At 32.0% G+C, this 12,945-nt stretch overlaps 1 protein-coding gene across 1 annotated transcript in view; it reads right to left on the reverse strand.

The window, feature by feature from the left end:
* LOC143072158 (serine/threonine-protein kinase 32B-like) overlaps positions 1-12,945 on the reverse strand; it is a 75,838-nt gene that overhangs the window by 50,249 nt on the left and 12,644 nt on the right. Inside the window, exon 3 of the mRNA XM_076246973.1 lies at positions 3,957-4,012. Coding sequence (XP_076103088.1) covers positions 3,957-4,012 — 56 coding nt within the window. The remainder of the gene's footprint in view (positions 1-3,956; positions 4,013-12,945) is intronic.

Below are 12,945 nucleotides of genomic sequence, written 5' to 3' on the forward strand. Positions count from 1 at the left end.
AATGTAACATTCCCACAAATACTGCATTAAAAGTATGTGCCACAAGACCAATATATGATGCAAATCATCTATAATACAGTTACACAATTCTATTTAAGAAGAATTTCCCAAGGGAGATAATTTTACCATTTCTCATCTGTCAGAAAAAACTTAAATAGCTCAGTATCAAAAATGAGACAAAGGAAAACAATGTGCTTCCAAGGAATGAGTACCAACTTCTCAAAATTTATTCTGAAGCACAGCTTATCAAGCATTTGCACCACTTCTTCTGTATTCACAATACAACCATCTAAATTCTGATCCATAATAAAAGAATTATCAATGTATAAACTATAGCATGTATATACTTCAAGTGACATTATTTCATAAAAATACATAGACAGGTTTTAAAACCTTAGTAAAAACTCTTGATGCAGAAGCCAATCCAAAACAAAGAACATAAATATCATATCAATGTCCTTTCCACATGAATCAGGAAATTGTGATATAATCATAAATGATACTTAAATATGCATCTGTGAGATCTATAGATGTTAGCTCTCTATATATATAGAGATAATTATCCCTAAGAATTACATCTAAACAAAAGATAAATGGTCCTGCTAGCCACAAGCTAAGTTTGTTTGAATTTTTCAAATAGATAACAGGCCTTGAAGACCCATCTTTCTTAGGAACTAAGAAAATATAGGAAATAAACTGATTTTCCAATGATCGATCAACCTCTTAAATAGCTCTCTTAAAGCTATCAATTTTTGGACTTCTGAAATTATTTCATCCTTATGAAAAGTGAAATGTATCTATTTAAAAATGATGAACCTTGTGGTACATCATTAAAAATAATTTTATAACCATTTCTTATTAAATCTAATATCAATAGATCATTAGTAACATTTTCCAAATCAAAAAATTTTAAAAGTTATCTACTGTATATAGCAACTGGTTGAGAAATGTGACCTCTTTGAGATTCTCTGTTCCCTTTCGGGAAACCTCTCCCTCTCAATGAAGGGAATTGCCTACTAGTATACGCCCTGTTGACCAACAGAGTCTCCGCAGTTAAAAGACTGATATTGCCTTTCCCATAACAGCTGGGAGTAAATTAATTGCTAGACCTGGAACCTCTTCCAAGGATCTAGAATTTGCTTTAGAATCTTCGTATAATCACCAAGTTTGCTTCATGCAATCATAACTAAAAACGTGATAAATCAACTATTACATCAGAATAACAAATAAGTTTTATCATCTAGATATTTCTGAGCATCTCTTATGCGTTTAACCAGAAACCCATGGTCAAACAAACAAATAGAATTTTACAATAAAATCCTCGTATTATCAAGATCTAATGGCTCATTCTTACAACAAAAAATAGCCAACTCAACAATAGGGATGATGATCAACCCCTTAATAAAGTATCTCTGGGTTTCCTGCATCTTTGAAACCACAGAGTGGGCCTGTCTAGGCAGTGCAATTTCGATTTTTTATTTATCCTAGACACACTAGGATTCTCACAGTTCTCAGGGTGATAGTATTACTTACTCCTCTATGAACTTGATATTTTCCTGATTTGATATTTACTGACATGGTAGTATTATTAACAGTCACAAAAAGTCCAGAAGAAAACTTAGACACAGTTTTCCGCCTTTTTAAACAATTTTGGGATATTCCAAGCAAAATCATGATTAAACTGTTCAACAAACAGGATGAGATAATGGACCATTAATCTCACTAAGAGAAGCCTTAAAGACTTCTGAAAACCTTAATGCAGGAATCAAAAGACGTATCAAATTCAGCTCCGGCTGGACTATCATCAGCCATGGCACAAACTCCAAAAGGAGGTACATGCACGGTATCATTACAGTAGTTCAGATCAAAATTTAGAACTAAATCTACATTAAAGTAAGCCTCTAATGGCAAAATTTGAATAAAGCAGCAGGTTTCTCTACAAACTCTGCTTGAGTTGAAGGCAGAGAAACTGTCTCAAACCTCATGATTCATACAGGTTCTTTACTACATTAATAATAATGAGTCAATGCATCAATATACATGCCTATCTTAAATCTCAACAGCACTATCTTGAGAAATATTCACAAATCAAGTAGATTTTGAAGCTATACAAGTAGCACTAGATTTTAAAACTTACTTTTGACAGGTTCTGTTGCTTTGTCAATTATTTCCAATTGCAATGCCATTATGATCTTTTATAAAACTACTAGGTTTTATAACTGTTTAAGAAGAGGATTTATTCAAAATACCTCTTGTTTTCCTATTACATTTATCATCTTTAATTTCTAAAACAACCCAGAGGTGATGAAAATCATAGCCATCACCCTTGTAAGTGTAAACATCATTCTAAACATCTTGCAAAAGCAATACGTTTGCATAATCAAATTCAGCCATTGTAATAAAATAATGTGTACCTGTGCAGGTAAAACACGTGTAAATTCTGAAGAGTACTCACGACCTTCAGGTGAATAGAAATACTTTTAAATATCTACCTGTTTAACAAACAGAGTATGAATTAAGTAACAAATGTGCCGTACATCGTACTAAGGCAAAAACTTAATGAATATATAAAATTGTCATACATTGTAGACAATAACATTTTTAATTAATTTCCATCGACACTTGTCATACATCGTAGACAAGAAATTTTTAAAATCATTTCCATCAACACTTGTCATACATCGTAGACAATTGAGGAATTATTATTTCTAATTAACAAAATAACATTAGAACTTGTCGTACATCGTAGACAAGTTAAATGTAACTTTAGTAACTTTCCCCTAAATCTTAGATAAAAATAACTAAAAAGAATTCAAGTGAAGTGTTCACTTCACACCCTCTAGAAAAATAATGACAAGTTATTATGGAACAGGTGCTTATATACTAGGGTCAAGGTCACTGGCCAGCTATGGTTATAGTTTGTTTCTTTAAACAGAGATATTACATGTAAGCTTCACCCCTCATAGAGAAGTTAAGCTAATTTATTACTTGAGACCGAAGGCGAAATATGAATAAGAATGTATTTGCAAATGTTGAAATTAAAATGGCAATATTCAAACAAGTAAACAATGCAAAATGAACCATGACTGAAGGTGCAGTTGCAGAGTCAGCTAATCATAAACTAAAACATTGTTGATGCCACTGCCTTAAACAGAGTACCTAAGTCTTGCTTTTTTTTTATTTCATCTTTGTGAGACTGTTCAACTCTAAAAAGTATGGCAAAGTTTAAAGTTCATTGATTGTGACTATTTTTTTTATCAAAAGCAGAAGTACTATCATTGATGTTTGTAGGAAAGTCTAGAGGACCCTGATTTTTTAATTTACAGAAATCTGCTTATATTCGATCACAGCATCTACCTATATGAGCTCTAGGAAAATCTACAGGCATCTGGCCTACCAGCTGACCTACATGTCAAACACTGTTTAACTTCCCTTTAAAATTAGCAAAAAAAACTAAAACATTAAATGATTGAGTTTTGCTGATTTTTCTAATTCAATGTAGACACCTTACTATAGATGATATTACAGTGATTACAGGTCTAAAACTAAGTTTATATTCTGTTATTTATTGCCTCAATGCATATCCCCGACTTACATGACTTTTCAATCACATCATAGTTTACGAAGAATTATACACGGAAAATTACTGTAGTAGAGATTACATTTCTGAAGATATGTCTTAACAATACCGCTATAATTTTCCTAATCAATTTCATAAGAAGTATCGTGCAACATGACTTTTATTCAAAATCCATTATGGCTTAGAGTATATACCTTAATGCACATTTCATGGTTTCAATAGTGTCATGTGTTATTAGAAGGAATCACTTATTAAACCTGTTTTTGTAAGAGGAAAATATTGATTTTCACTACAGAATCTTATAATTTGAAAGTTTTATGGGTAAACGTAAACAGATAACAAACCTTACAAATCTGTGATTTTATGTAAACATTACCTTTCCAAAACTTCCTTTTCCAATGGCTCTAAGAATTTGAAAATGGTCAAAATTCACTGAAAATATAAATGAAAATTGCAATGAATAAAGAAATATAAACAATCATAATAAATCATTTTTTTTTTTTTTTTTATTTTCTGAGGTGAGGGTTGGGTTCTGTAAAGGATTTTAAGTTGATCTCAGAACCTTGGTAGTCTGTCTTATTTATTCACAACAACAAGATTCTGTCGTTTTAGAGCATGACATATATAAAACATGTGTTTGGTAACGCAAGGGAAACATCCTTTTTTATACTGCATATTGCTGACAACTCAATCTTGACACTTGATGTCAATTGTGTCTTTTATTGATGTTGGGTTGCTGTCTCATTTAAGTATGCACAAAACATCCCTTTATTCGTTTTGTATTTTTTTCAACTACATGTCACAGCGTTCCTGAAAATCTGTACAAGATTTCGTTTGAATTTAATCAATTGATTGTCAGTATTTGAAAGTTCTATCAGCAATAATAACTATATCAGGACAGACAGTTTTATTAGTGGAGAGTGTTTGTAAAGAACCACAGACAATAGGCAGGAAATATGAAAATCCTTGTGATTTGAGATTAAAGTCATAAGGACCTGCCATGAGTGGCAGGGCCGTAACTACCTATGAGGCAGGCGAGGCAACTGCCTCCCCTAAATTTTCTACACCAATTTAAATAAAATAAAATATTGACAATATGTAAACTAAGAACTTGAATTTTTATTATAAACAACACACGTTTATAATTTCAACAGTGTTATCATGATACGTGATATATCTGTCATTCCCCGGATTTTTGATCGAAAGTGAACCATTTCGGTATTTGTTGTAGTTTTTTTTTTTCGAGTGGCCATCCATCTGTTATTCATTAGTTTTTTTTTTACCTATGTCGTACGAGAACGCATATAAACTTTGCTTTCGACAATTTTAAATAAAACTTAACTAATCACATTTATTTAGGGGCTCAATTAAGCAGAGGAAGTTCCCTTTGTATTGTGAATCTTTTATGATATCGGAACTTCGTTACCGACTGAATCAGTTTTTAACGTGTCTAATCAGACAGTACGTCTCCCGATCGTACGAGAACATTATGGTCAATGCCTTAGTCGTTAAACACTCCCATTCGTTGTAGTTCTATTCATGTCTGTTCAGCTTTCAACAATATTGAAATTCAAGGTCCTCGATAAAAAAAAAATCTTGCGTTCTATATTATCTTGCTTTATATGTTTTTTTTTACTTATTGGTTTGATTTCTAACAAAATTATCTTCAAATACAGATAATAATTGTTTGCAAAACAAATTGCTTCCAGGTTCAAGCATTACTGATGAGTCTTAAAGTAAGGAAATCGAAGGAAAACGGTTAATTTTTGTTAGCCATTTTATTATTTTGAGAGAAAAAAAATCAGCTGTCACAATATATTTAATGTTTATAATTATAGTTCAAAGTACGGCCTTCAAGACGGAGCCTTGGCTCACCAAAACAGCAAACTCAGTTTGTTTTTGCATAAAAACTGCTTCTAGGTTCAAGCAATACTGATGAGTCTTAAAGTAAGGAAATCGAAGGAAAACAGGTTATTTTTAGCCATTTAAGTGAGGGAAAAAAATTGGCGGCGGCCCCAAACCCCTGCCTCCCATGAATTAGAACCCTAGTTACGGCCCTGAGTGGGGTCATCAATTCTTTGTTATTTTGGGGTGAATAAAGACACCTCTCTATTGTTGAAGACTGTTTGTTGACATTAAATGTCAGGGTTTTTGTGTCATTGAGTTGCTGTCTCTCTGCTGTTGATCCCACAAAGTAGTCTAACAGAAATGCAGCTCACTTTTGCTACAAGCAGTACAAATTCACCATTGAAAAGTAGTCACTTGATTAATTAAAATTACATGGAACAACATTTTGAAATACCCCCAAAATATACTTAAATATACCCAAAATCTTTCTTTATCTTCCTTCATGGAAATTTTAAAAGTTTCAATGCTTAAGTTAGAGAATCCTCTATGTAAGAATTTCTAGAATTTGTGATTTAATGATCAAACATGTGTTAATATCATGTACAATCCTTTAAATTCAATTGTTCCAGAAGTTTAAGAGCTAGTTAAAGCTTACTATTTGACATTTAAGTAAATTTCAAGCTTTTAAGAGATCTTATTTAATCATTGGTTATACTGATATTAATCTTGCATAAATTTTTGATTTAAGAAATTAAGCTTATCATGAAGAATCAAAAATTGTCTGTATGTGCAAAGTTTGATTAAACTGGATAAGTGGTCTCAGAGGGGAATGATAAATTGTGAAAAGTTAACAAATGACAGATCAACCAAATAATGGCAATAATAACATTTGGGCCTAGTTCAGTAAAAGTGTCAAACCCACATTATTAGGACTTTCCATTTTTTAAAGTTTTGTAATATGTTTCTTAGATATTTAGTATACACTATCAAACAGTTCATATGCTTTTAAAACTGACTTCCCTTGAATGAGCAATTTTCTGAGTAGGAGTTATCTCCCCAAACACTTTGTTTCATAGAAGCACTACTTCTACTTCTTTGAAATTGTAAAAGATACAAATTGAACTGCTATTTATCCAATTGATAGATATATTCTCAGGAAGTTAACAATAAATAGACCTAAGGGGATCTTGAGACTACATTGGAGTTAACTCCTATAGATGTATGTGAAATGTAGTAATGAACCTAAGGGAGTTAACTCCTATGTATGTGAAATGTAGTAATGACCCTATAAAGCGAATGTGATAGAGACCTAGGGTATTTTGATTAAAGGTCCTTGATCCATCAAAAAGTTGTTTTTTTTACTTTTGATTGTGATTCCAACTCTTCAGACAATGTTTGAAGTCATTAAACTATTCAATTATCCACAAAAGAAATGTCAGTGACACTCAAATCAAACTCGAGGCTCTCAAGAGCCTGTGTCGCTCACCTGTTACTGTATTTACTGATGTCAGCCATCTTGGTTGGTAGGCGGGGTCATTAGACACTTTTTTAAAATAGATACTCTAGTAACTATTGTGGCCAAGTTTGGTTAAATTTGGCCGATAGTTTTAGAAAAGAAGATTTTTGTACAAGTTACAACCAGATGCTCCGCAGGGCGCAGCTATATACGACCGCAGAGGTTGAACCCTGAACAGTTGGGGCAAGTATGGACACAATATTTAAGCTGGATTCAGCTCTAAATTTGGATTGTGATTAAATAGTTGACACAGCATAGGTTTCTGACACAGAATGAATGTGGTCTAATGAACTTAAAATATTTTTTTTGCCTTTGAGCAATTCACTATGCTGTTGAATATTAATCCTCTCAAAAAAATGTTTGAAGAAATTTTCTTTTTATTTATGAAATCTGAAATGAGAAAAATTTAACCCCCCCCCCCCCCATTTTTTTTTTCACATCCCCCTTTCCCTTTCTAAAACTGATCTCAATTCAAATTCCTAATGGATTTTGCAACAATAACTACTCATTTTTAAAAATACATCATAAAATATTAAGATGTAAAATAAAGTGCTTGTTATTACTGAATGGTAAAGATTGTTTTAATTTATCAGTTGGTAGTAAAAGTGAATATACATTGTATATTGTATAAAACAATGATTTAAGTTGATTCAACTACTATTCTGGACAAAGAAAGATAACTCCAATTGAAAATTTCTTGCTATTGCACAATATTGTGCAATTAGATATTTCTTGCTATTGTGCAATACTGTGCAATTGAAAATATTTGCTATTGCACAATACTGTGCAATTGAAGATTTCTTGCTATTGCGCAATACTGTGCAATTGAAAATTGCTTGCTATTGCACAATACTGTGCAATTGAAGATTTCTTGCTATTGCTGAATACTGTGCAATTGAAAATTTCTTGCTATTGCACAATACTTAATATAATAATTTTTGGATCCTGATTTGAACCAACTTGAAAACTGGGCCCATAATCAAAAATCTAAGTATATGTTTAGATTCAGCATATCAAACCAGGTGCTCCGCAGGGCGCAGCTTTATACGACCGCAGAGGTCAAACCCTGAACAGCTGGGGCAAGTATGGACAAAACATTCAAGCGTGATACAGCTCTGAATTTGGATTGTGATCAAATTTTTGACATTACATGGGTTTTTTTTACACAAAACAAATGTCAAGATTTTACAAATCAATTAAAGATTTCTTCTTCAAACTTTTTAAATCTAAAATTAAATAGTTGATCATGACACAGCATAGGTTTCTGACACAGAACGAATGTGGTCTAATGAACTTAAAAGGTTTTTTTTGCCTTTGAGCAATTCACTATGCTGTTGAATATTAATCCTCTCAAAAAAATGTTTGAAGAAATTTTCTTTTTATTTATGAATTTATGAAATCTGAAATGAGAAAAATTTAAACCCCCCCCCCCTTTTTTTCACATCCCCGTTTCCCTTTTTCCAAAACTGATATCAATTCAAATTTCTAATGGAGTTTGCAACAATAACTACTCTTTTAAATACATCATAAAATATTAAAATGTAAAATAAAGTGCTTGTTATCACTGAATGGTAAAGATTGGTTGGTAGTAAAAGTGAATATACATTGTTTATTGTATAAAACAATAAAAAAAACTTCATCAGCAACATTTTATATTGGCAAATTTCCAATGAAGTTATTTACATAAAGTTATTGGCAAATAAAAATAGAAAATGACATCATAGTCATGTCTGGCAAATGTCCAACATACATTATCTAAAAACATTTTAGATAAGATAAGGAAAAAAAGCTTCATCAGCAACATTTTATATTGGCAAATTTCCAATGAAGTTATTTACATAAAGTTATTGGCAAATAAAAATAGAAAATGACATTATAGTCATGTCTGGCAAATTTCCAACATATATTATCAACTACTATTCTATACAAAGAAAGATAACTCCAATTGAAAATTAATTGCTATTGCACAATATTGTGCAATTAGATATTTCTTGCTATTGTGCAATACTGTGCAATTGAAAATTTCTTGCTATTGCACAATACTTGATATGGAATCCTGATTTGGACCAACTTGAAAACTGGGCCCATAATCAAAAATCAAAGTACATATTTAGATAAAGCATATCAAATAAGCCCAAGAATTTAATTTTTGTTAAAATCAAACTTAGTTTAATTTTGGACCCTTTGGACCTTAATGTAGACCAATTTGAAAACTGGACCAAAAATTAAGAATCTACATACACAGTTAGATTTGGCATATCAAAGAACCCATTTATTCAATTTTTGATGAAATCAAACAAAGTTTAATTTTGGACCCCCATTTGGACCAACTTGAAAACTAGGCCAATAATTAAAAATCTAAGTACATTTTTAAATTCAGCATATCAAAGAACCCCAAGGATTCAATTTTTGTTAAAATCAAACTAAGTTTAATTTTGAACCCTTTGGACCTTAATGTAGACCAATTTGAAAACGGGACCAAAAATTAAGAATCTACATACATAGTTAGATTCGGCATATCAAAGAACCCCAATTATTCAATTTTTGATGAAATCACACAAAGTTCAATTTTGGACCCTTTGGGCCCCTTATTCCTAAACTGTTAGGACCAAAACTCCCAAAATCAAACCCAACCTTCCTTTTATGGTCATAAACCTTGTGTTTAAATTTCATAGATTTCTATTTACTTATACTAACGTTATGGTGCGAAAACCAAGAAAAATGCTTATTTGGGTCCCTTTTTGGCCCGTAATTCCTAAACTGTTGGGACCTAAACTCCCAAAATCAATACCAACCTTCCTTTTATGGTCATAAACCTTGTGTTTAAATTTCATAGATTTCTATTTACTTATACTAACGTTATGGTGCGAAAACCAAGAAAAATGCTTATTTGGGTCCCTTTTTGGCCCCTAATTCCTAAACTGTTGGGACCTAAACTCCCAAAATCAATACCAACCTTCCTTTTGTAGTCATTAACATTGTGTTTAAATTTCATTGATTTCTATTTCCTTAAACTAAAGTTATTGTACGAAAACCAAGAATAATGCTTATTTGGGCCCTTTTTTGGCCCCTAATTCCTAAACTGTTGGAACCAAAACTCCCAAAATCAATCCCCAACCTTTCTTTTGTGGTCATAAACCTTGTGTCAAAATTTCAAAGATTTCAATTTACTTAAACTAAAGTTATAGTGCGAAAACCAAGAAAATGCTTATTTGGGCCCTTTTTGGCCCCTAATTCCTAAAATGTTGGGACCAAAGCTCCCAAAATCAATCCCAACCTTCCTTTTGTGGTCATAAACCTTGTGTTAAAATTTCATAGATTTCTATTCTCTTTTACTAAAGTTAGAGGGCGAAAACTAAAAGTATTCGGACGACGACGACGACGACGACGACGACGATGACGTAGACGACGACGCCAACGTGATAGCAATATACGACGAAAAATTAAAATTTTTGCGGTCGTATAAAAATGATGAAAAGTCGTTCAATATTGACTATAAAGGACAAAAACTCCTTAAAGGGTTCTCTGACAATTTTGGTCATGTTTGACTTATTTGTAAATCTTACTTTGCTGAACATAATTGCTGTTTACAGTTTATCTCTATATATAATAGTATTTAAGATAATAACCAAAAACTGCAAAATTTCCTTAAAATTATCAACTTTAGGGCAGCAACCCAACAATGGGTTGTAGGATTCATCTGAAAATTTGTGAGGGAATAGATCTTATTCTGATGGACATTTAAATCTTGAAAGATTTGCCCTAAATGTCTTAGTTTCAAAGATATAAAGCAAAAAATGCATTTTACCACTATGTTCTAATTTTAGCCATGTCAGCCATTTTGTTTGGTAGGTGGGGTCATCGGACACATTTTTTAAACTATATACCACAATTATGATTGTGGCCAAGTAAGTTTAAATTTGGCCCAGTAGTTTCAGAGAAGAAGATTTTTGTACAAGTTACAAAAAATGACGAAAAAGTTGTTAAAATTGACTATAAAGGGCAATAACTCCTTAAGGGGTTGACTGACAATTTTGGTCATGCAGACTTATTTGTAGGTCTTATTTTGCTGAACATTATTGCTGTTTACAGTTTATCTCTATCGATAATAGTATTCAAGATAATAACCAAAAACTGCAAAATTTCCTTAAAATTACCAATTCAGGGGCAGCAACCCAACAACAGGTTATCTGATTCGTCTGAAAATATCAGGGCAGATAGATCTTGACCTGATCAACAATTTTACAGCATGTCATATTTGTTCTAAATGCTTTGGTTTTAAAGATATAGGCCAAAATATACATTTTACCCCTGTGTTCTATTTTTAGCCATGGCGGCCATCTTGGTTTGATGGCCAGGTCATTGGACACATTTTTTAAACTAGATACCCCAAGGATGATTGTGGACAAGTTTGGTTAAATTTGGCCCAGTAGTTTCAGAGCAGAAGATTTTTGTAAAAGTTTACAGACGACGGACGACGGAGTGATGAGAAAAGCTCACTTGACCTTTCAGGTCAGGTGAACTAAAACGTTAAAAAGGCCAAATAAAGTACCAAGTAGAAGAGTATTGAGTACCAACCATTTTAATCGAAAAGGTTATGCCAAATACAGCTAGGGTAATATAAAGTCCACAAAACATCTGAAAATTTATATGGTTTTATTTCATTCAGTTAAATGAGGAAGAAGACACCAAGGGAGAAATCTAAAATTGTAAGTTGAATAAGAGCAGACGACACCATGACCTTTAAGAAAGAACACCATGACCTTAAAGAAAGCGTAAAAGCAACTTTTTACGACATAATTATTGCGTTTGTTGTGACATGATGGATCTTAACCTAATAGTTCTAACAATTTCCTCAACTTTACAATACACACAAAAATCAAATTATAGTTAATACTAAAAGATATATCTTCAAGCATAGTAGGTAGAGCCAATCAAAAAGGTATAAGCACTTACTAAGATTAAAAGTGAAATCTGTAATTACAAAAAAAATACCTTATAAATATCAAAAGATTTAAATTAATACTCTGCAATTTATAAACCTTTGACAATACTGTATTGATGAATGTCATTCTCTTAATTCTGATAAAGTGTAATGATCTATCTCTGTATAATTTAATGCTTTTTCTCAACTGATGTTGACGATGATTGAGCCTATATATCGATCCTACCGGAGAGAGAAAAAACGTCGGTCCCTAAGGGCAACAACATCTCTGCTCGATGTTTAACAGATGTCTCGAAAAATGACAGGCAAAAGGAAATTGAAGAAAATCCTTGCATAATTTTTCATTATTATATGACTATTTTATCTATTTCAAGTACAATGAAGTATTGTCTGCCATCGTAACAATAAATATGTTGTATATTACTTCAATCTGATGGCTTTATTCATAAGGTTTTTTAGTTTTCTGTAAGAAAAGACTGTTAAGTAATACTGCAGTCAGCAGTAAAAAGATGACAAGTGATATGCCGGTAAAAACTATTCAAATGATGTGGATTGTAAAACCTTGCTTGTCGAAATTCCGCTTAACCCAGATGGTCGACCAAATATGAATAAAAAAAAAACCAAAAAAACATACATTTAATTTTAAATTTAATATTTGGGTTTCCTTGGTTCTACCATTGGTAATGTTTATAATAGATGATTTTGGCTATTCTTTTAAAAATACAAAAAATTGTCTATCAAATTACTGCGATAGTATATCATCTGCAAACTAAAAGAAAGGTCTTGGAGTATTCAATTGTTCAAGTTGTCCACTTCATGCAGTGGTTCAAGTCTGCTTTTTTATGACTAGGTAGCTGTGTAAAGGCCAAGTTGACTCTATAAGCTTTGGAACTTAATCATGACAAACAGTTTCCAGTTTTAGATCAAGGCCATTGGATGAATTAAACCAAAAATGTTTCACATTAAAACTGGTCCCTTCTTAGATGTAATAATTGTAAAGGAAATGTGTCAACATGATTTGTTTATCTGTTTCTGTTGTTCAAATCAACACTGACT

This window comes from Mytilus galloprovincialis, chromosome 4, assembly GCF_965363235.1.
Source record: "Mytilus galloprovincialis chromosome 4, xbMytGall1.hap1.1, whole genome shotgun sequence".
Lineage (NCBI taxonomy): Eukaryota > Metazoa > Mollusca > Bivalvia > Mytilida > Mytilidae > Mytilus > Mytilus galloprovincialis.